The sequence below is a fragment of the Panthera onca genome, chromosome B1, assembly GCF_046562875.1.
Source record: "Panthera onca isolate mPanOnc1 chromosome B1, mPanOnc1 haplotype 2, whole genome shotgun sequence".
NCBI classification, from domain to species: Eukaryota; Metazoa; Chordata; class Mammalia; order Carnivora; family Felidae; genus Panthera; species Panthera onca.
Window position 1 is genome coordinate 190488583 of NC_138342.1, and position 25453 is coordinate 190514035.

Here is a 25453-nt window from a genome sequence, read left to right on the forward strand (position 1 = left end):
AGTTAGCGGCTGGCATCTGTCACCGCAAAGGATCCCTTTGCCAGATCTTTTTCACTGTCCCCCTTCCCCATTCCCTGATTTGGAGGCTTCTGTTTAGGAAAGTGGCCTTTATTTGCCAAGCGGTAATTCTCTCTTGATTATCTTGCCATTGACGAGGCCGGGTAGCTGTCACTCGTGCTTCGTGAGGTCCCAGAGAAGGAGCGGCGGACTCGGTAAAGAGAAGCCCCTGGCTTCTGCCGTGCTGCGGTCTCCATCACAGTGGCGAACTGCTGAGCAGACTGGAGAGTCTGCCCAGTTTTCCTAGTTCTTGGCAACTTACAACGTGAATAAACCAATCTTGAAATAGCCATCGGCTTATTGACTTAAGTAATGGGCAGATCGCGAGAGGCCAGACGAGGAAGGTACGTGCTGGCTACACTTATGTAAGAAAAGCTGGGCCAGGTTCCCCAGGATGTATTTTATCAGATCAGAATGAACGACGGGCTCCCCGGATCCTGTTGTGCCTGTGGGTGCCTTCCGCAGGAATGGAAGTGCGGGAGCCTGTTCTGCTCTCTACGGAAGGGCCCTGGTGAGATGGTCTCTCTACGGAGCCTGACGTCTGCTGACTGTCAACTACCAGCGTGTTTGCGGTCGCTGCGAAATCACTGAGAAATTCGGCTTTGTTCTGTGCGAAGTTAAGACTGACCGTGGCACACGTTCCTTTCCCCGCTGTGCAAGAACACACTTCACTGAAAACTACATTGATTTCTGTGTATCTTTCTCGAAAAATCTGGGCGACAGAATGCACCATAAAGCTTTTGCCAGCTGTTCATCATCCAGGGTAGCCAACTTTCAGGCGGTTACCTCTCCATGCCGGATACTTCCCTGTGACCATTAAGATTTATTCTGTCCAACGACGTGTATTAGTATCTTTGACACGTCATTTTCTCAGCATATTCTAACTTAAAAAAAAAAAAATATGTTAACATCTGTATCATTTTAAGCTGTAAAAAAAGGCATTTTGACAAGGAAATCACCCTGAGGAAGAACAAGAACTTTCTGCTGCGGAAGCAACACGAGGCTCTTTTGGAAAAACGCCAAGCCTTCCTGGGCACCCCTCTCGCCTCTCCCCCAACGGGTCGTGACCGAGCTGCCCGGGGCCCGGCACAGGAAGCCACTTCAGACGTCCCAGATTCCAGAAGAGCCTGGCCACGGGAGCCTGGCCTGCGGAAACGTCCGGTGATCTGGCCACAGCCGCGTTAAGCAGCCCACCCGCCTAAGGAGCGCAGTCCCGTCGTGATCTACAGCCCTGCGTTTCTTGCTCCGCTGCCCAAGGGCGTCGTGCGACACGCGAAGCCACGGGCTCTGCGTCGGTTTTTATTCCGAGCTGCAAAACGGACCTCCGGCCACGAAGGAGGGGGGCTATGGGGCGCGACCCTGGGCCCCGGCGGGTTTCCGGGCGACGGAGGTGGATCGAGGCCCTGCCGCTGCCTTCAACGAACCGCTCTTCCGGGCGCCGTAGTTTTCGTGGCGGTTGGCAGGCTCAGCGCTCACCGACACGCCTTTGATGGCCCTGCCGCCGCGCACCTGCAAATCCCTACCCCGAGGGGCGGCGGGCGTGCGTGCCGGCGTGTCCGCGTGTGCACAGCGACGTGGGTGCGGAAACGGGCCGGCGGGACGGGGTAGTCCGCCGCGATTGCCCACTTTGGTGGCCGCGGTGAAAAAGGGACGCCGCCGGAATCGTCCGCGTGTTCACGGGCGAGGCTGCCGCGAACTTGGGTGGTGGGAAAGCGAGGTCCGTGACTCAAGCGGCCCACACGAGCAGGGCTGGTAGCCGTGAGGAAGAACTCCCGTCCCCGGGACCCCCATCACTGTACCCGGGGCCAGGGCACACCGGGCTCCGGGGGCGCGGTCTTCCCGCTGCGGCGGCGGCGGCGGGAACGGCCCCGAGGTGGGCGTGGGTCAAGGTGCGGGGACGGCGGGGCCGCAAGCGCTGCCCCGGCGACCAGTGGGAGGGCCGACTGGGGGGCGCCTTCAGGTGGAGAAGCGGGGAGCCCAGCTCGGCGCAGACTTCCGAGTTGTCCAGGTCCGGCACGTGCCCTCAAGGGCTGGCTTTTGGGCCACGTGGCCTTCCAGGCGCACCTGCTGGTCAGCACCTGCGCTCATCCCGGGAACGTGTTGGATTCGATTGCAAACAAACAGATCACAGAGTTTGCCGCTACCAGGGGTCTTGGGAGTCATCTAGTCCCATCCCCCTATTTTGTAGGTGAGGATGTGAAACTCCACCTGAGCACGGAGAACACAGAAGCCGAAGATAGGCACCTTTTAATGGCATTTTCTCACGCGGATCTGTGTTCATGTTTTTGTTAGAAACACGGGAGGGAGCTGCGGCAGGAAGGAAGGGGCCCGCTGAGAAAACAGAGCCGGCGCAGGGGAGGGAGGGCCCGGCCAGCCTCGCTGTCACAGTCACTCTCTTCCTTCACACTAGGATGCTCACCGAGGCCCCCAATGTCTACCGGAGGGTTTTTCACTATCAGGAGGCTGGGTGGAGAGCTAGCCCTGCATTGTGCACACAAGCATAGCATGCTGCTCACTGTGAACTTCAACTCCCCAGCAAAGGAGTGCGACCTGCGCTATTAATAGAATCCGCATCTGACGTCCACAGTAACAATCTAGGAAATAACAGCGACGGCATGGACATTTGAAGAAAAAAGTGATAAAGACGAACAACTACCTCAGCTCTTATTGGCCCTTAGTTGTTTGGCTACACCCCTGCTTCGTCCCGCTGGATTTTCCCGACGAGAACTGGAAAACCATAGTCTCTCTCTGAATCCGACACTCCTAACACGTCAGCCCAGGCCCTCTCATCCTTTCCCGCTGCCCTCGGGGGACATCAGCTCCCTGTGGGGCCCCGGGGACTTCACGAAGGCACAGCCTCCCCTCGTGTCCCTTCTCCAAGCCTCCAGTCCCTGCCGTGGGTTTTCCCTGTTGAAGCCCTAACGTGCCATGGGATTGCCTGGCACCCACAAAGGCGCCATCTCCTTCCTCCTTCCCTGCTCCCCGGGCGGCGGCCCGTGGGTGGCGCAGAGCGACGGGGGGGAGGGGGGGGTGTTTATCTCCTGCTCTGCACAGTCTCCAGCGAATCCTCCTTGGGCTCCTCTCTCCCCCCGGGATCTCGCTGTGCGCGCTGATTACGAACCCAACTCGGCACTGCTTCATCAGATACACAGATGAGAAGACCTCTATTAAGATATAATTAAATTTCTGAGCAAAACCATCAATGCAACTTCTGTAAGGATGATTATAATCATCAGTAGCGTATTATGAGGCCAGAATCATGCATAAGTGGGTACAGTGTAATGACTAAACAACTGCAGATTAATATAAAAACCAACCACCATTTCACAAGAGAGAATTCTCAAGTGTCACTCCTCTAAGACACTTCCCAAAGCCAGAACGAGACGTGCTTCTATCCTGCGCTGGACAAGCATCCAGGGACGGGGAATCTTTGCTTCCCCGCAGCAGACAGACGAGGCCCAGGACTCTGAAGGGTCCCTGGGCAGCGGTAAGGCCGGGCGCCCAGCTCCCGCCTTCTCTCAGTGAGCGGCACCCGGTGGTAGGAGAAGACCCACTCCGGGGGCAAATGCGTCCAACGTGGCGTGCAAGTGAACTCGGCTGGCCAGGCCAGCGACACGCGGCTCTGGACAGAAGTGTGCTGGGTTGTGTTGGGGTCTGGGGCCCGCAAAAACCTCACACACCCACAGCAGCACCTTCGTGGAGACGGTGGCCCTGGGCAGACGCAGAGATGAGAGCGGCCGCCAGTGGTTCAGCAGCGCCCGCTTCCTAGACGGTGGCTTACCACGGGGACAATCAAAACGCTGATAATTAGGACACGGGAGGTGAAACTACCACCCACGTCACACAGATGGCTGCCCGAATGACCGAGCTCTAACAGTTTTCAGAGAGGCCACTTCCAAGGGAATTTAATTCAACCTCGTATTACGCCTGGGAGATCTGCCTGACGTTCCTAGGATTACTTCTGCCAGTGAGAACAGGAAGAGGGGCCGATCGGCAGGTCTGAAAACAGAGGGCAGTCAAGGATCTCGCCAGCCTGGAAAGCGTGAGCAGGCCACTTTTCTCTGTATCACGGCCATTATTTTCCTAGATCGTGACTATGAACATTACGTGGGATGCTGGGATCAGAACAGCATAAATCCCTGTTTCAGAACCGTCTCTCAGAACTGTTGAGGTTCACGCACAAAGCGGTGTCTTACCTAAGCCCCTGGGTTTGACCTGATAACAGCCCTGAACCCTGGTACTCCTGGAGCTTGGAGGCACAGCCCAGACCAACATGCCCACACCACGGCCGGGCCTAACCCTGAAGGTGGGGACTAGGCCTCAGGTGGCTGAGCTACCCTGGGGCCACCGACTGTCCTCATCCTGTCTATGCTCTATTTACCCATCCACAAGCAAGTCAGGGGCAATTGTGTGCTCTAGTGGCGGGTAAGGGACAAGCAAAACTCCAAACAGGATAAAATCTTGGCTGGTAAGCAAAGTCAGCAGGCTTTCATGAGGCAGAGGAGACCTCTGCCAAGGTCAGATGGAACATCCCCTGTGGTGGCATCGTGATACAGGGGGTGGCCCCGCCAATGCCCTGGGGGGTTTATGCGGGAGCTCACCTGCTAGGCCAGAGGCACCCAGGAGAGAAAAGACTCGCACTCAAGAGCTGTTTCTCTTTTGCAGGCAACAGTTCTGCTCAAGTTCCCCAGGAAACCCCTCCCGGAATTTTCTGCAGCTGAGAACAGACACACTCAGGTTTTTAGAGGCTCAGCAACGCGCCTAGGCTGGCCCTGAAGATCACCGTGGTTGCTGTTCTACAGCCCTCCCCGTTTCCATCCACTTGTGCTAAGGATTTCTTTAACAAGGAAGGAAAACAAGAGTCACCCGAAAAACCTGCAAACCTTGAATCCTCTAGTAACACCAGTAAAAGTCTTAGAATTCTATATGATGAAAGATTTAAAAAGCTCACTTAGAAACAGTGCATCTACAATACTTTTATCTTTGAAAAGATGCTTCGATCCCGTTTCTTCCAATCAGGATTAGACAGCTTAGATGTCGCCCAAGCTCCTTTCGTTGTATTTTGCGGAAAATGGACGGGGTGGTGGGGGGGTTCCCACACTAGCCCTAGGGATGTCACACACACATCCCTACCACAGGCTTCCCAAAGAAACCTCCTCTCAAGAAGCGTTTGGTGGCCCCCCATCACAGCATTCAAGGCTATTCCTTGACCTTTTTCTTCCATTAATTTCATCCATTTCCATGTAGATGCATGTAGACATTCTGCTTGGAGTGACATGGAATCTGTGTACATTTTAGCGAGAATCGACTACAGCCACAATAATAACTCCTCCTCCGGATCGGGGGATGGCTAACTGTGGCCTGCACCTGTGTTTGCCAAGTTTTCTTGGAACACGGGCCATTCGGGTACACCTGGTCCATGGCGACTCCTGTGGTTGCACGGCAGAGTTGAGAGGTAGTGATATATTTCTTCTCCGGCCCTTTACAGGAAAAGTTTGCTGACCTCTGTTCTACATGAATGTGGCATATACGTCTCCATGAATTCAGAGGTTGTTTTCGCCTCTGCTCTTCTCACGAGGTTATTAAGTTTTCGCTGTAATGCAAATTTTTGTTACATTTATTCCTTGACACTTGATATTCTTTGACACCGTGGTAAAAAACATCTTCGTAAGTAAAATGTCTAGTTGTTTCCGGTTGGCATACAGCAAATGCAACAGACTTTTTGTAGATGATTCTACTTATGCTTCTTGTTAGACTCTCTTCTTCCTCGTAGTCACTTGCAGATCTTTAACGTACACGATCCAGGTGTGCCTGCCAGTGGTGACAGCTTTATCTCCTCCTTTTCAATCCTTCTGCTTCCACTTTTCTCTTGCCTTACTTTGGTTAGAATTTCCAATCCAATGTTGAGCAGAAGAGCGTTGAACGCCTGCATCTGATTTTAAAGGTGATGATTCCAGTGTTTGTCTCTTTAGGACCGTTATTTCCTTTAGGTTACTCTCTATCAAGTTAAAGAAGTCCTCTCTTGCTAACTTATCAAGAGTTTTAAACACGAATGGACACTGACGATTGTCAATATATTTCTTTCATCGACTGAGTTGATCCAGTGGTTTTTCTCCTTAATCTGCTGAGGGGATTCATTGCACTAACAGATTTTTCTAATGTGAAAAAAGCCTTGCACAATTCAGCATGGTCAAAATGTTGTATCTTTTTTTTTTTTAATTTTTTAAAAACGTTTTTATTTATTTTGAGAGACAGAGCACAAGCTGAGGAGGGGCAGAGAGAGAGGGAAACGCAGAATCTGAAGCAGGCTCCAGGCTCTGAGCTGTCAGCACACAGCCCGATGTGGGGCTTGAACCCACGAACCGTGAGATCATGACCTGGGCCGAAGTCGGACGCCCAACGGACTGAACCACCCAGGTGCCCCAAAATGTCGTATCTTTTAAATATATTGTTGGATTAGATTTACTGATATTTTATTTAGGATTTTTACTTCTATACTTATGGATGAAACTGGCCTATGATTTTCCTTTTTGATAATATCTTTGTCTAGTTTTGGTATTAGGGTTGTTGGTCACATAGCATGAGTTGTGGAATGTTCTCTCTTTTTCTAGCATCTGGAAGAGTTTACATAAAATTGAGATAATCTATTCTTTGAAAGTTTGGTGGAACTTGCCTACAGAACATCTAAACCTATGTCTTCATTGTGGATAGATTTTTAATCACTGCTTTCATTTCTTAAAGAGGTATAGGGTTTTTAATCTTTTTTCCCCCTTTCCATCAGTTTTAGTATGTTATATTTTCCTAGATATTTGTCCAAATTGTGGGCCTTTATCTTTGATATTATTCATTATCTTTTATATCGCAAATTTACCTGTAATTCTATCCCTCTTTCCTTTTATAGTTGTCTTTATGTGGATCTTCTCTTCGTGGATCTTGCCAGAGCTTTGTCCACTTTTGTTTCTTTCTTTTAGTTTTTTTCAAATAACCAACATTAGCTGTACTGAACTTTTCTCTACACATTGGAGATTAGAAAGCAGTCGAAACAAACCAGAATAATGGTCCAAGCGATTCATGGATGAATTTAGCAATATGACACGAAGTGCACAAAGTCCCAAAGTTTTTATAATTATTGCTACCCAAGGATGTAGAACTTCAGACTGTGGCAAATCAAAAACAAACAACAAAAACCCCTAAAGATGCAAGGTTCTGTTTAAATCTGTAGTTGTAAAACTCTAATCCAGCTTTGAAAGCCTTTGACCTTTAGGGGTCAAAGGTCTGTGACGCTTCCATGATATTAAAGTTGGTCAGTGTTAACCAAGACTTTGAAATGATTGCTAATGGTGAGTCGAAAGACTCAAGAGAATAAAAGCAATGGTTATTATTATCAAGGTGACAAATGTAAGAGTTGGTGACTTCGGCTTTTAATGCAATTTTCCATTAGGCAAAGGGACAGCCAGGCTCTGGGCTCTCCCTTCGCTGTCATGAGCTACCCCGGACATTGACTACTGCGGGTTCCCATGTCTGCTGGCCTCCCCACCACGGTGGATGAAGTCCCACTACTCGCCTTCAAGAACACTTCGCCACTTCCTCCATGAAACCTCTCCCGACCTCGCTAGAAAGTGATTTCTCTTGAGGGCCTGGTCTATCTGGCTCATCGCCTTTACCAAACCGCAAGCCCTAGGAGGGCATGACAGCATCCAATCACCCTGGTAGTCTCTAAAGTACCAATCGTAGGGCGTATAATTCAACTCCCCACTGAACAGATACTTAATGACGTTCTACTGTACGCCCAGGTTTCTGTCTGTCGGTTGGGACATAATACAGATGCGAGATATGTTTTGTTGCTTGGACTTTCCTTAAAAAAATATTGGGATCAGTTTGATCCCTAAAACTCATTAAGTTTCTGAGTTCCATCCAGGATTAGTAGTGCTAGTCAATTAAATGACTCAGTTTCTCCATAGTATCACACATTAGTGACCAAATAACAACGAGGGGCCAAAAAAGGGAAGTTTATACTATGGACAAGAATTTCTATTAGTTTAAGAAAGTTTCTAATCGATTTCGGATTTGCATCAAATGTGATTGAAAGAGACTAATGTTTTGGCACTTGTAATATTTTGGCTACGTGGGAAGTTCTATTTGTACGTTACACACGGCTGCGGACACACTCTCTTCTGCCCAAATACGAATTCTAAACTTTAGAGAATAAACCAACAAAGCAGGCTCCAAAAAAATTTGGTTGCAGGTAGGTGGCAGGACAATAGAAATACTCCCTTAACAATACCCTAGTTTTTAATCGGTGATCGGATCTTATTTTGTACGGTTACTTGTGGGGTGAGAGGCAAAAATGCCAATATGGGACGTGTGATCTTTTTTGAAGGGAAGAAAGACTGAAAATTCTGAAGGCTTCAAATTGACAAGGCGTTAACAGTTGAGGTGGTTAATGAGTCCTAAAGGGCTACTCAGAAGATTCAGATGAAATCTGTCACCGATGTGAAAAGTTCCACTGAGTTTCTTTGCCCAGTCTCATGTTGAGACGGTGAGAACCGCGGAGCAGGAACGGGATGGCCACTTCCCCCTCGCGGCCATGCTCCCGGCCGGCAGGTGGCCGGAGGGGTGGGGGCGGAGTGGTCGGGGGACCTGCTGTCTACCTGGGGGGGTGGCAGTGCTGCTCTCTTAGCAATATCCTAGGTCAAAAAAAAAAAAAAAAAATAGGCCTACGACAAGGGGAAAAAAGAGTTCCGAGTTCCAGGAAAAGCACCTGCAGACTTTGTCAAAGCGAGTGTAAGCTGGGGACCTTCCACGGGACAGGCTTTAGCACCCATCTCTGCACGCCCCTCGGGGCCAGCGGGGACACGGAGACCTGTACCTGTTTCTCAGCTTGTTTCAGGAGCTTCTGGAAGCGCTCGTCCTCCAGCACGCCCGGTGGAAGGTCAGTCTCCCCCTGAGCTTTCAGCGCCTCCAGCTTCTGCCTCAGGCCCCTCAGGGCCTGCAGCTCGTCGTTGAGGCGGCTCTGCCGGGTGAGAGACGCCTGAAGGTCCAGTTCTAGGTCCAGGGATGTGCGCACGGGCCGTTCCTGCGCCGTTCTTCTCAGGACGGGCTGGCACACCGTCTGCAGGGTCAGAAGACAGAACAGCACAACACCCTCATTATGGTGGTTGGTGGTGGCCATCCGGCTCCTCGTCCCTCCTGGCACATCTCCGTGCTCCCGGGCAGGGAGGCGCCAGCGGCCGAGGAGAGGTGAGTGGCGGTGCCGGGCACCGCCAGGCGGCAGCCTTTCGAGGCCGGTGTGACGTGTGGACATCTCCGTCCCCGGCTAGAGGGACGGCAAAGATTCGGGGGTGGAGGCCTCGTCGGCTCGGGTCCCGAGGGAAGACAAAATGAGCAGAGCATTTAGCCAGCCGGCAATGAACAAGCAGCTGAGTAAGAAACGAACCCGTGTTGGTTCAGACCGCAGAGGCTTTGTGAAGTTGTTGCCGTAGCACAAGCCTCACTTAGCCTGACCGTTTTACCACCCGGCGCCTGCCCTCTGTGCAAAACAAACACAAGAAACTTACACTCCCTCCAGCTCAGGACACACGGCGGCACCCCACCGCTCACTCCTCGGGCCCTCGTTTCTGGAAGCGCCAGCCAGAATGCAGCTGCTCGGCGCGGCTGAGAGTCTGAGCGCCTCCCCCATCGATATGCTCAAACCCCAACCCCTTCCTCGAGTTCCCGCTGTCTAACAGCCACTTTCACCAGCGAGTCACTGGTGCTCTTCCTGGGGCCAATCTTACCCATTTGCCAAGAAATAATGATTGAATACGTGTGAATAAATGTCTGCTGGGTAGGGGTGGGGGGTTGGCCGTGGGCCACACACCAGGGAGAGAAGACCCAGTCCTTGACCTTGAAGACGTCCAGCCGTGAGCTGTGAGGTAGCGCCTTCTGTGCCACAGGAAGGGAGAGACCACTCACAGCTGGTCACGCCTACTTGACGAAAGGAAGTCAGAAGAGGCTGGGAAGGTTGCATAAGCAGAGGGGAAACAAAGAGGGTATTTTTTGTCCAGACCACTGGCAGTGGGAATGGAAAATAAGAGTAAAAACTGGTACTGTTTGATGCGAGAGAGGAGGGACTCAAATTTGAGAAGTACTCGGGCTTGAAGATCTGGACGACAGGGGTGCTCATGACAGATGGCAGAGGGAGGCCTGCTGTCCCTCTTCCTGTTTCAGGGCTGCATAGCTTGTACCCCCTCCTCCTCGTCCCACACATATTGCTGTAACATTCTCGAACATTTTATAATCTTCTTAGGTCCCCTGTATTCGGTCTCTGCTCTAACAAACTTATTACACAGCAGAATCACCACACGTGCTTTGGCCGTATTACTTTTTTTCAGAATAAGAAATCCTTCCTAGTGGTTATGTGTACGCGTGTGGTGTTGTGCTGGCTGATGTTTCATAAGCAGCTCTGGGTGGGGGCACGGGTGTAGAAAAAAGCACCGGTCGGGGGCGCCTGGGTAGCTCAATCAGGTGAGCATCCAACTCTGGATTTCGGCTCAGGTCATGATCCCAGGGTCGTGGGATCGAGCCCCACATCAGGCTCCAGGCTGGCAGCACGCAGCCTGCTTGGGATCCTCTGTCTCCTTCTCTCTCTGCCCTTCTCATGCTTGTGCAGGTGCACCGACTCTCTCTCTCTCTCTCTCTCTCTCTCTCTCTCTCTCTCTCTCTCAGAAAAAAAAAGGAGCAGCAGCCTGGGTTTGTAAGAATTTGCTGATTTCCATGGTGTAACTACTCCTGTCATCCCAGTTTTCATGCTGTAAACTCGAAGTTACTGCACTGGGAAGACCGCACAGGTATCCCTCCTCCCCACCTCCCACAGAACTACCATCTTCTTTTAAAATTTCAGACAGGGGTCAAGGCCACAGACCTCCCCCATCAAGCCTTTTAGATTCCCACAACCAGATGAGCTCAGTCCTTTCTCTCTCACTCAGGCACCTTTCCCAGCCCTGTGTGCTCCCTGGACGCCTTCTGTAGACTGGAAACTCCTGCGGCCATGTCTGCCTCGCTCAGCACACACGAGGCTTCGTCCTCACTTAAACGACACATCTAAGCTGCAATACGATGGCTTAATAAATTACTAAACAAATTATTAGCAGGAAAATAACTCTCCATCAGTATTTCAGCTGTAAGTAAGCGGGAATTGTTGAAGTACCCAAACAGTCCAACCTTTTAACGTATTTAAACATTCTCTCACACTCATCCTTTAAGGCCAGTCCAGAGCCCGATGTCCCCAGGTCAGCTGGAGCTTTCCCGTCCACGTTAACCTTAACCTTCCCGAAATATCTGTTTTCAAGCAAGTTACTAAAACCGTGTACTCCTGTACCAGAACATCGGTCCTTCCAAAAAGGTACTGGGTGTTACACTACTCCCACAACTGCTCCAGAGCCAGATGTGGGGTGGGGACCTAGCAGCCATCAACCATTCGGCAAGCCCCCTCTCCATGGATACCGCAGAGTGAATTTCCTGGCTTAATTAGCACAGGATCCAAATCAGCACTGAGTGGCCGCTCTCCGGGGCACCCTCCCTCCATCTCCGTAACTAACACGACATCTGTGTCTTTCTGGAAGTATAGTGGCCTCATTCAATAGTCCACGAGTGTGCAGCAATGATGCTCAAGAGTTCTGGTACTTATGCTTCACGATCTGTGGTTCTGGGTTGGTCGGACACAGTGAGATGTTGCGAAAGGAATACATACCCTTTTGACCCTCAAACTGCGCCGTTCGGTGGAGTTTCTCACAAACAGTGATTTTTTAGCCAGGGTTGAGCTGTCACTGTCACTTCGATTCAACTGGCAACAAAGGATAAAAAAAAAAAAAGAGAGAAAAGAAAAGAAAGAAAATCACTGCATAACAGCGTGCTAGCGGTTTAGAACTGAGCAGCTTACCAGATGAAGCAGGTTAGTGATTACAGGAGTTTGTTTCTTTAAGAAAATCCTCGCTAAACAAGTTCTTCTCTGTTCTGTGCTTTCCTTAAACAACCAAGTTCTCTTATGTATAATTTCAACAGCTGCCATTTGGGGGCAGTCATCAGAACTCATGCATTAAGATAATCATACAGACTGAAATAAAATTATCTCTTGTATTTTTAGCGAATTTGCAATATTCAGTTTTCAAAAGTAGGGTCTGTATAAGATACAGAGTTCCAGGCCAGATTTCAGTCACAGTTTAGAACAACCTAGAATGTTCTTGACCCAGACAGCCTGTACTCACTCTTTCACCTGCTTCGGACCCTACTTTTAAACTTGAGACCCTCGTTTTCCCCATTTCCAAACCCCCTTCACTTGCTCTACTGTTTTCCAGAGAATCGGTCCCCCCCAAGACACTTCACAACTTGTTTACGGTAACTGTGCCTCAACACACAGGGGTGTAAGCTGTGCGAGGGCAGGGCTCTGGGCCTCTTCTGTTCGCAGAGGAAGTCCAGTCAAGTGTCTAGAAACATGCTTACCAGCAGATGGTTAATAAAAATATTTGCTGCACCGAGTAAGTTTAGAATTTTGAGGGTATTTTCTAACCCATGTAGTAATATAATATTATTTATAATATTTAATAATAAATATAATATTTAATAATATAATATTAATACATTTAATAATATAATTTAATAATATTTAACAACATAATTTAATAATATATAATTTAATAATATTTAATAATATAATATTAATCTATTACTATCACTCATGGCTTCTTCTGGAAGTAGAACTTGGCAAACCGATGCAAGGCCCACCAAATTGTCTACAGAGGCAGGGAGGGATGGGACTCAGTGTCTAGAGGCATTATTAAAAGATGATTTTTGTTCTAAAACCTAATTTTGGTTCTGCAGGATTAACATGGTTTGAGGCATGTATGATATGCGGCAGAAATATTTAAGTCTCAGGTCATTTGAAGCTTCTAAATACACACTGAAGTACAAATATATTCAGCAGCCAGGTCCTTAATTCACTTATTTGCCAAATAAATGGCTTAGAGTTAATGAGACATGAAATTTAAGAAAAGGTAAAAAAACAACCCAAACTGAAAGACCCATGAGAGTGTGGTATTTCATGTATATTTCGGGGCATTTCTACCCATCCGTGTTGGTAGGCGGAATCGGAAGACCCCCCCGGTGACTGTCCCTGGTGGTCGGCGGGCCACCCACTGGCGGGGGGGGGGGGGCAGTGTCCCCCTTACCCTGCAGATGTACTGGTTCCGCTCCCCCGGGGAGAAGGTCTGTGAGCGCACGATCACGCTGCTGCGGACAAAGGGGCGCTGCCTAGTGCTCAGGCCGCTGCGGTCTTTGGGGCGAACTGCCACACTGGTGTCGCCGGCCTCATCCGTGTTTGTCTCTTTATCAACCTAGAACGGAAGTCAGACATCTGTCAGGCACGGATGGATGAGGATACATTTCTGCTCCTTTCGCCCAGCTACAAAGGCAACAGCTGATCTCCCAACAGAGCCTCATCCGGCACTAGGGCCGCTTCTGAGAGACAGGCTTGGCGTTCCTCCCGACGGGACCCCGGGAGATGGTTTTCTGCCGAGTGGGAAGTGACCGACCTGCAGTGAGCAGGACGGTGTCACCCATAAATGGAGGTGCCCCCCAACACATCTGACCTATACAAGGAAGCCTTCAATTTCCACAGGGTAAATGTGGTTCTGTAGAGAATCTTGTTTAGGAGTACTTCAACACGAAATACCGTTCAACATGCTGATCCCTGGTTTTTGTGGTGGTTGTTTTTTCAGAACGATACAAGTAATCAACATATAAGAAAATGAAAATATACTACAAAGTTATAGGTTTACACAGAATACGCAGTTATGCATACACGGAAATAGCAACTGCTGTGAAGCTGTGTTTGGATTTTCGCTGTACCTCTGGAAATGTAATAAAAAATAAAATTTAAGTAAAAACAGAAGTTTCTCAGGGCACTAACTCTACAGGCACAGGCAGACGTTTATTGTTGATCTCATGTGCATCAAAGGATTCAAAAGCTGCCTCGTGCTGGTTTGCTCCTTTATCGGAGGAAGTCTTGGGTCAGGGCAAAATACTATTTTCCTCAGGAACAAAGGGCTGGAGTTTTGTAGACTCCATCATCGACATCCCAAGCATCCTCCAAGCCTGAAAATGATTTCCTCCCTCTGGGGATGCGCTCTCTACCAACACGTCCCTCCCGTAACCAGCACCCATCGCTACACCGAGCGACCTGCCACGTTCCAGAGCAGATTCCGGTCAGAGCACCACGTCTCTGAACGTGTCCACTCACAGCATTTACGAAACGTGACGCAATTCAGTGGTCGTCCTGGTGTTAGCCGGGAAATTCTGGAAACGCTTTTGATAAATCCTCCCAGACCATTTACACAGCTCTAAATAGCACTGTTCATCTTCTTACATAAAACGTAAGTCACGAATGAATACTGGGGCCCATATGAACATCTTAAAGCCTCCTTTCACAAACGCCTGCCGTGAGCAGCTACGGCACAGATCTTGGTACGGATTTACACCCGAGGAGACAGACTTGGCCTGCGCGCTGCCGCCGGAGGTCAGGCTGGTGGGGAGTGTGGCTGAAAGTGCTCACCAGGGTGGACGGCCCGCCGGGTGGCCGGCTGCCGCGCTCTTCAGCACCGCCGTCCTCTCTCCTGCCCACGACCTCCTCCGCCTCGGGCACGCGGGGGCGCGAGCACAGGTCTCCTGCACGGCGACCGCCCTCGGGCAACTTCACGTCGGCCTCTTCTTCAGACGCGATTTCATCAGAGGCCTCCCGCAGCATTGTCAACCTACGGTGAGACGGAGCAGAACCAGACACAACTTGGGTCCGGCAGGTGCACGCGTGAGCAGGGCCACCTGGGGCGGACACCGCTCTCCCACAAGGAATGAGACTCACGTTAACGACTCAAGCCATCTCCCCGGCTCAAACTGCTACACGCAAAATGAAATCAGCAACCGACCCTCCAGCAATATGCAGCAAAATCACCATAATTGGGTACTACAAAGTTACATTAGTGGAATCGGACCGAATTCTTAGGCGTTAAATTAGAAATATTCTGAAAATCACGTATAACATTTAGCCCCGCCATTTAAAAGCACTGACACTCACTTTAATGTAATTTGATTTCAGGTGTTTACTTGTTATAAAATTAATCTTCCAGCAGAATGGAGTGACTTTGCTAAAAGCGAATAAAGACATAAGCATTGAAAATATCCATCGTCGGGGTACCTGGCGGGCTCGGTGCATTGTGCAACTCTGTATCTCGGGGTTACAAGTTTGAGCCCCACCCTGGTTGTAGACATTTCTTAAAAATAAAATCTTTATAAAAAAAAATCTTTATAAAAAACGACTGTGCTTACAGTCTACCAGGGGTAAAAACCCTGTGTCAAGGGAGTTTTACACCTGAAATAACAGGAATCCTAAGGCCATGTGATCTTGTCTCTAACCAAAGCCACAGCATGGGCTTGGGTGGTATTACAAGCGGGGCCCCAGAATGTACATATGGATTTATGTTCTGAATAAACTGCATCGACAGGAAAGCCTGGGTACCAGCGTGGCTTAGAATATCTCATGGTCTGTTGAGTTTCATGTCCTTAGGACAGTAACATTTTCTCCACTGATAACTGAAGGGTGGGCTGTAATTGTGATTGGTGAGACTCTTGACAGATGGGCACACGCCTGTTATTAACTGCCTAGTCATGAGATGAGCACAGGGAAGCTAGCAAAGGATTCCACGAGCTATAAATTCCTTTATGCTACAAATTGGGTGTATTTTTGGAAATGTATGTGAAACAAACTGTGTTTTACACACACAAAGGTTTAGTGTTTAAAGATATATCTTGATGGGCCTTATAATCACTCTCGTATTTATTTATTTTTTGCAGTGCTCTGACTGGTAATCACTGTAAAAGGCTCCTGCCAAGAACAATGTATATCTGTACTTTTTGCCTAACTGTAGTGAGCTGTTCCTTCCAAATGTCCAAGATTTTGTTATTTATGACATATCTTGTCAGTCTTCGTTTGTAACAAGTTTTATACACACATGCACACACACACAAACGCATGTTATATATGTATGTGCATATGTGTTAACAGGAGTTCAATCAAACACAACAGTATAAGCAACTATATATACATTAAAATTAATCCAAATAATTTTACATCTATACTTTAAAAACGGATGCATTCACTAAAATTTGTTTTTAGAGAAAACAATGCAAACCAGGAAAGGCAGTTCTTTATACATATGTGATTCTGGACAAAATCTATAAATAACTTTTTTCTTTTTTCAAAGGACGGGGTATGGATAATTAGGTGGAAACAGAAAAAGAAGGCAGAGGTGAACAAATAGAAAATGAGTACTCAGATATGTGCTTTGCTTTACCTGAACCTAAATGGTACAGAGGTACTTCTGGTAATTTAAAGAAAAAGAAAGTAAGTTTTAAAATTTATTTACAAATTGACAATAAACTACCACACCTTTCAAAACAGGTAGATGATGATGATGATTTTAGAGCGAGAGAGAGCAGGAGAGTGGAGCAGAGGGAGAGAGAGGGAATCCCAAGCAGGCTCCACGCTTAGTGCTGAGCCCGACACGGGGCTCAATCCAAGGACCTTGGGATCATGACCTGAGCCAAGATCAAGAATCAGACGCTCAACTGACTAAGCCACCCGGGCGCCCCTCAAAACAGGTAGCTGAGACCAAGAATTTTAAAAAGCCCAGAAAAGAGTGTCAGAACGTATGGAGGCAGGAACAAAGAAAGTCCTTCCTGTGTTAACTCTGATGCGGCCCAAAATTTTGCTGTTACCTTCTTCAACTCTCTAATGACCAAAGAGGGTCCTTCCTTCAGTGGTAGCAGCCTAACACGGCACCGCTTTCCATAATTCCAGGGTAATATCTGAACCGATAAAGGTTTCCCTGTGATACACACACCCTCTTTGCATTCCCGAATAGCAAAAGGAACCCAGGGTTTTTACCAGTCTCCATCTGGACCCCTTTCCTCTTCTTCCTGCCCTGGCTCTTCTTCTTCCTCCTCCTCCTGTGCTAATTCTTGTTCCACAGCCAACAGCTCAGCTGATGTTCTTGCAAGGAGGGCTGACACGGCATCCTGGAGAACAGAAGGTGTACGGACGGCAATTAACATCACATATTGTGAGAAACGATTCAAAAACTCATCAGATGGGGACTGAAGCTTCCAGTTGTGGAAAAGAAGGTGGCACCAGACCCAATTCTCCTGCAGAGAACAAATATGAAAGCTGATGGAAATAAAACAAAAGGCAACAAACCAACCTCCGGCGTTTTTAAAGCAACCAAGAGCGACACAGGCAATCGGGACTGGAGGCCGAGACCCCGGGGAGAGGAGAAACGCAGGCAGGTGAAGCGACGTCACTGCCACTCTTTCCCCCCAGGGACGTGTATCAGTTCTAGCGGTTGAGGCACGCAGGCTAAAATTGTGGCTGTGCAGAACAGCGGCACTATCGATAGAACGTGAAGATGAAAACTGACAAGGCCCCCAAGGCAGCCAGCACACTGGGGCCCAGGGAAACGAACGGAAAGGGGAGTCCAGTATTCTGCACGATGTTCTTGCTGCGGTATTTCCCACTCCTCAGCTGCAGATCCGACAGCAAGAGGTGGGAAACTAAGCAAAGCCCAGCTGCAGGGAGGCTAAAACAGTAGGCAGATACTTCAGTTTCTTCACGGTCCTAGGGAGGGAAAAATTGGAATTCAGGCCCTCCAAGTGACTCAGGTGATCTGCCCATGTTGTAATCTGCCTTCTGGAAGAATACTAAATCCTCTCTGGAGGAAAATATCAGCCAGAGCCTCCACAATTCTTCATACATAATATCCAGCAGCTACTGGAAACCAAGAACAACAACGGATAAGATAAAAGAGGGAACGTACAGGTGGCCCATACACTGCCATTATTTAGAGAAGGAATTTAAGTTTTTACAGTTAATGTGTTCAAGAAAACTGATGAAATGGTGGAGAATCTCACTAGTGTAAACACGAACCCACATTAGCACATCAGAGTGGAACTGCTGAAAAGCAAAGGAAGAGAGAAAATCTTATGAGCAGTGAAAAAAAAAAAAAGATGTATTACTTTTTAAGGATCGACTGTTCTCCAGCAGCTCAACAGAATCAGTGGAAGCCAGATGACAACAAAACGGTATCTGTAATGTGTTCAGAGAATTAACTGCCCACCTAGAATTCTGAACGTGCAGGAAAAAAAAATTCCTTTTCAAGTGGAAATAAAGACACTGATAGATGTGCACTAAAAGAAATCCTAAAGGGAGTTCTTCAAGCAGAAGGAAAATGACCCAAATGGGAGTGCACTAATGCAGAAAGAAATGAAATACACCAGGAAGGGTAAAGATGTGGGGAAATCTAAATGAATATTGACTGGCAATAGAACAATAGTATCTTGTGGGATATACGTTAAAGTATACAGAACTAAAGCGCGTGACCAATAATTTCGCAGAAGGAGGAAAGGGCATAAATGGAGTTCAAGTCTTTTAAAATTCTTGTACTGTGTGGGAAAAAGTAAAAGCATGAATTTAAGGTAGCTTCTCTTAAGAAGGCAAGGATGCATGCTGTAATCACTAGGGATACAGCAAAAAAAAAAAAGACTGTATTACTAATGATCTAATAGAAGGGCAAATGAAATTTTCCTTTCCTTAAAAAAAAAAGAGTAAGATAATATGTTCAAACCCAAATATATAACTAATAGCATTAAATGTAAATGAACTAAATATTTCAATTAAAAGGTAAGGATTATAAGACTGGATAATAAACCAAAAGCAACTATATACTGCTTGCAAGTGAAACACTTTCAATCTAAGAATTCAGAAAGATTGAAAGTAAAAGGATGGAAAAAGATAAACCATGAAAACACTAACCGAAAAAGGGTGGATACAGCTTTATCAATACCAGACGAAACAGATTTTAAAACAAGGGGTATTAGTACAGATAAAGAGGGCTATTTTATAACAACGAAAGGGCCAGCTGAACAGAAAGATACAACACAACGCTAAATTTATATTCATCTGTGAACATAAACACAGAAGTCAGAAAGCAAAGACTAACAAACTAAAAGGAGAAACAGACATCTACAATCGTAAGTTGGTGGATTTTAATCTCTCTCTCAATAACTGGTAAAATAAGCAAATTGAAAAATTTGAAGATTTGAAAGACAAAAATTGACAAACTTGGGCTGTAGAACATGTTCTCTTAAGAACACACAGAACTTTTACCCAAACTGACCATATACTAAGCCATAAAGGAAATTTCAATATTCTGTATGATTGAATAGTATGTTCTCTGTTCTCTGAAAACAGGGAAATACAGCTAGAAGAAATCAATAATAAAAAGATAACTAGAAAACCCCACTGTTTAGGAATTAAGTAAATATACTTCTAAAAAAAAACCCTCATAGATCAAAAAAGAAATTACAACGAAAATTAAAAACTATTTTAAATTCAATGATATTTTGATAATATCATATTATCAAACTTGTGAAAAGCAGACAAAGCTGTGCTCAAAAAGAATTTTTAAGCCCTAAATGCATAAATTGGAAAAGAAGATGGCTGAACGATTACCTATCTCAAGAAGTTTAAAAAAAAAAAAAAAGTGCAGCAAATTAAGCCTAATGAAGGCAGAAGCAAGGACATAATAAAGAAAAGAGCAGAATTAATAAAATAAAAAACACATGTATAAATAGCGAAAAAGAATCAACAAGGCCAAAAGATGTTTCTTTGAATAAAATAAAACATTTGACAAGTCCCTAGCAAGAGTGAGAAAAAAAGCAGAAATGGTACAAATTTGCCAATGTGAGAAATAAAACAGAAACATAGCAAAATCCTTGTATATATGAAAAATTAGAGGGTACCTTGGATAGCTTTGCTAAAATTTTGATAATTTAGGTAAAATAGACAAATCCTGTAGAAAATAGTACTTACTGAAATGAATACAAGTATAGAAAGCTGCAATAGTCCTGTATCTTTTTTTTTTTTTTTTTTAAGTTTATTTATTTACTTTGAGAGAGAGAGAAAGCATGAGTCAGGGAGGGGCAGAGAGAGAGGGAGAGAGAGAGAATACCAAACAGACTCCAAATTGTCAGCACAGAGCCTGACGCGGGGCTCAAATTCATGAACCATGAGATCATGACCTGAGCTGAAGTTAGACGCTTAGCGGACTGAGCCACCCAGGCGCCCCTTGAATAGTTCTGTATCTAATAAAGAAATGGAATCTATAATAAAAAATGGTCCACCAGCACTTTTCAACTGGGATTCCATTAGAGTTAAGCCCTTGTGCCCTCTAGCATCCATTATGTTAAAGCAAAACAAAACATGACATCTAAAATGGTGTGAGTTATGTGCCATCCTTGGGAGAAATAAGAAAATAGTCATCGAAAATATTTTTTTGGTAAATGTTTACTTCTTGCATAGCCTTGGTTGTGAAAGGCTGCTTCTCACAAAGAAAATTATAGGCTGGGCTGGTGAATTCTCTTGGGAATTCTCCCAATGACTTATGGAAGGTATGATACCCACCTTACAAAACCTTCCGCAGGAAGTGAAAAAGGAATACTTTCTAATTTACATTAGGAAGGCTGGTAAACCTTGCAGTAAAAAAAAACCGACATTACAAAAAAAAAGGAAATTAAAGACTAACCTCTCTCACGAACATAAATGAAAATTAACCCAAACACAAAATCAAGAAATCAAAACCAGCAACATATATAAAAACACATATAAAATACATCACGATGAAGTCTGTTTTATTCCAGCAATCCAAGCGTGGTTTAACATTCAGAAGTTAATCAATGTACAATCTAGCACACTAAGAGAATAAAAGAGAACAACTGTGTAATCAATTTAAGAGTTAAGTAGACAGTAAAAATGTTTGAGAAAACTCAATATCCATGCATAATAAAAAGTCTTAGCAAACTAGAAAGAGCAAGAAACTTCTTTAATCTGATAGTGATTATCTACACATAGCCTCAGAAAAATCATTCTACACGACAAATTACTGAAAGCTTTCACTTTGAAAAAAGTAGAGTTATTTTCTACAAAGGTAGACAACTAAGCCAATGGAATACAACAGAATATCTAGGAACAGACTCCCACATGTTCAGGTCAGTGGATTATGACAAAGATGAAAATGCAATGCAGCTGGGAAAGAAAGTCCTTTCAACAAATGGTGCTGAGCCAATGGGCTACCACGTGGATAAAAAGAAATCTCGATCCCTACCTCACACCTTACAAAAAAATTAATTTCAGATGAACTGCAGATCTAAATGTGAAAGGTAAACCAATAAAGCTTTTATAAGACAAGACAGGAAACCATCTTCATGACCCTGGGGTGGGCAAATAGTTCTTAATTTTTTTTTTTTTCAACGTTTTTTATTTATTTTTGGGACAGAGAGAGACAGAGCATGAACGGGGGAGGGGCAGAGAGAGAGGGAGACACAGAATCGGAAACAGGCTCCAGGCTCCGAGCCATCAGCCCAGAGCCTGACGCGGGGCTCGAACTCACGGACCGCGAGATCGTGACCTGGCTGAAGTCGGACGCTTAACCGACTGCGCCACCCAGGCGCCAAATAGTTCTTAAATAGCAAAGGAAAACGCTAAGCAGACAAGGAACAACTGATAAAAAAGACTGCGTTAAACCCGAGTACTTCTATTCACCAAAAAGCAACATTAAGAAAATGAAAAGGCAAGCCACAGAATGGGCAAAGATATTTGCAATAGACATATTTGACAAAACACTCAAATCTAAAATGAAGAACGGCTACCAACCTACTGAAAAAAAAGAGAGAGAATCCAACAGAAAAATGGGCGAAATCTTGGACAGATGTTTCACAAAAAAGGACATCCATTTGGCCATTAAATATTATAATCAGGGAAATGGAAAAACATGAGAGTACTATATACTTACCACAATGGCTAAAATGAAAGATAAAGACATGTACAAGATGGTAAGAGCAGCACTAATCCTAGTAGCCTCCAAATCAGAAACTCAAATGTCCATCGATAGCAGAATGGATAAATAAACGGTGATAAAATTACACAATGAAATATTGCACAACAGTGAGCACGAATGAGTTACAATCACACAAAATAACATAGATGACTCTCACAGACATAATGGTGAGCACGAGATGCCAGACATAACATAACATATATTGAAAGATTCCATTATGTAAAGTTCAGAGACAGATGTCAGAGTAGAGATTACCTTTAGGGGAGCGTGGTAATGACTCGGACGGGGGCACCAGGGAGGGCGCTGGGGTGCTGATAATGCACTATACCTTGATGCGGGTGGGAGCTACACAGGTGTGCTTGCTTTGTGAAAAGTCACTGGAAAATTCATATCAGATCTGTACGCTTTGCTATAAATCTCTCCATCACTCCCTTCCACAAAAGAAACAAGTTAAAGTGAGATTAGGATATGATAAAAAGTGTAATAAGAAGGCATATGTATGCATATAACAACACTGTGAACAAACGAGACCTAACAAACACCTATAGAAAACTCACCCAGCAAGAGCGGAATACACATTCTTCTCAAGTGCACATGGCACATTCTCCAGGAATGGCAGAACATGCTAGGCCATGAAACAAACCTCAACAGACTTAAAAGGACTGAAGTCCTACAAAATATATTCTGTGACCACACTGTAAGGAAATGAAAAATCAATAACAGAAGGAAACAATAAGAAATAACAAAGATGTGAGAATCAACACACTCCTAAATAACCAATGAGTCAAAGGAGTCACAAGGAAAATTAGAAAATACTAAAGAGCTGAATGAAAATTAAAACATACTGAAGTTTGTAAGATGCTGCTTACAGCAGTGCTCAGCAAGAAATTTACAGTGTTAAGTGCGTGTGTTAAAACAGAAGAAAGATCTCAAATCTATAACCTAACCTTCCACCTGAAGAAAATGGAAAAAAGAGTAAAAAGTACACCTAAAGCAATCAGAAGGAAGGAAATAATAAACACCAGAGTAGAAATTCACAAAACGGTGAATAGAGAAATATTAGAGAAGATTAAGGAAACCAAAAGTCGATTCTTTGAAAAGATTCAAAAAAGTAAAAACCTTTAGCTAGACTGACCAAGAAAAATGGAAAGAAAGTTCAAATTACTGAAATCAGGAGCAAAAGAGGGAACATCACTATCAACTTTAGGGATATAAAATGAATGATAAAGGTTACTAGAAACAACCGTCTGCCAACAAGTTGGATAAACTAGATAAAGTGAGCACATTCCAGAAAGACGCAAACTACTCAAAGTGGTATTATAACAAAATTCTGAGTAGACTTAGAACAAGAGATTGAATTAGTAAACAAAAAACTTCCCACAAAGTCCAAACTCAGAGGGCTTCACTGCCAAATTCTACCAAACATATAAAGAATTCATGCCAATTCTTCTCAAATGGTAGATGAGGAGGGAACGCTTCCTAGCTCATTCCCTGAGGCCAGAATTACCCTAATGTTGAAACTAGACAAGGTGATCAGAAGAAGACGACGAATACAGACGTAAAAAAGGTTCTCAACAAAATACTAGAAAACTGAATCTAATATCATATAAAAAGGATTATACACCATGACCAAGTGGGATTTATCTTAGGAATGAGAAGCTGGTCTGACATCTGAAATCAGTAAACCGTATGAAGAGAATAAAGGACAAAAAACACATGTCATCTCAATAGATGCAGAAGAAAAGCACTGGTTAAATCCAACAGTCTCTATGATAAAACACTCAACAAACTAGGAAAAGGATTTTCCTCAACTTAACAAAGGGCAACTACAGCAAAAATCATATGTAATAGTGAAAGACTGGAAGCTTCCCTACAAGATCACATACACAACAAAGAACAGAATTTTGTCTGTTCTCACCATTTCTTTCAATATTGTATTGCAGGTTCAGGCCAGGATTCCGAGGCAAGAAAAAGAAGTTAAAAGGAATTGGAAAGGAAGAAGTAAACCCGACTCTATTTGCAGAAGATATGATCTTATGTACAGGACATTCTAAGGAATCCACGAAAACGTTATTAGACCCAATAAACCAGTTCAGTAAGGTTGTAGGATTGCAAGATAAATCTGAAAATGAAATTAAGAAAATATTTCTATTTACAATAGCATCAAAAAGAATAAAATTAATCAAAGAAGTGCAAATTTGGGCTGTGAAAACTAGAAAACATTTTTTAAAGAGGTTAATGAAGACCTAAATAAATGGGAAGATATCCCAAATCCATGGATAAGAAGAGTTAAAACTGTGAAGATGACAATACCCACCCCACCCCTCAACCGACCTACAGACTCAATGCAATCTGTATAAAAATCCTAGCTGCCTTTCTTTTTTTTTGCAGAAATATGGAAATGCAAGGGACCACGAATAAGACAAACCATCCTACAAAAGAAAAACAAAGTTGGATGATGCACATGTTATGATTCCAAAATAACTACAAAGCTACAGTCATCACAGTAGTGTGGTGCTGGCATAAATACAGACATACAGATTAATGGAACAGAATTTGGAGTCCAGAAATATAAACAGTCACACTTACGGCAAACTGATTTTTAGAAACGGTGCCAAGATAATTCACTGGGGAAAGACCAGTGTTTTCAATAAGTGGTACTGGGGACAATCACACACCCACAATACAAGAAAATGAAGTTGGACACACTCCTGACATCACACATAAAGAACAATCCAAGTGGACTGGAGACCTAAAAATAAGACTAAACTGTAAAACACTCAGAAGAAAACACAGGCATAAATCTTTGTGATGTTTGGTTAGGCAAAGCCTTCTTAGATACGACATCAACAGCAGAGGCAATAAAAGAAAGAAACAGACAATCTGGACTTTTATCAAAATTAAAAATTTTGTACTTCAAACAAAACCATCAAGAAAGTGAAGGGGCACCTGAGTGGCTCAGTCAGTTAAGCATCTGACTTTGACTCAGGTCATGATCTCATGGTTGATGAGTTTGAGCCCCATGTCAGGTCAGCTTGAGCCCCACATTGGGCTCCATGATGTCAGCATAGGGTTCCCTCTCTCTCTCCCATTCTCCCTCTCTCTCTGCCCCTCACTCACTTGTGCCTGCCCTCTATCAAAAATTAATTAACTAATTAATTTTTAAAAAGTGAAAAGAAACCCACAGAATGAGAGAGGATATTTGTAAGTCATTTGTTGGATAAAGGATTTGTGTCAAGACTATACAAGGAACTCTTATCACTCAATAATAAAATGATAATTAATAAAGAGATAATAAAATACAATGATAAAGAATTTAAAACAAAGAGAAAGGATCTGAATAGACAGTTCTCAAAAAATTTTTTTCAAATATACAAATGGCCCAGCATTACCTTGATTCCAAAACCAGACAAAGACCC

General features: G+C 45.0%; 1 protein-coding gene across 6 annotated transcripts in view; it reads right to left on the reverse strand.

The window, feature by feature from the left end:
• The window catches only part of WWC2 (WW and C2 domain containing 2), a 210100-nt gene that overhangs the window by 15909 nt on the left and 168738 nt on the right, over positions 1-25453 (reverse strand). For 5 of the 6 annotated variants that reach the window (XM_078445265.2, XM_078445268.2, XM_078445267.2 and 2 more), the window contains 5 exons: positions 17033-17163; positions 14645-14843; positions 13263-13427; positions 11789-11881; positions 8927-9169 (listed from right to left, as the gene is read on the reverse strand). In XM_078445265.2, the coding sequence (XP_078301391.1) occupies positions 8927-9169; positions 11789-11881; positions 13263-13427; positions 14645-14843; positions 17033-17163 (831 nt within the window). The remainder of the gene's footprint in view (positions 1-8926; positions 9170-11788; positions 11882-13262; positions 13428-14644; positions 14844-17032; positions 17164-25453) is intronic. The other variant, XM_081795646.1, reaches the window with a different exon arrangement.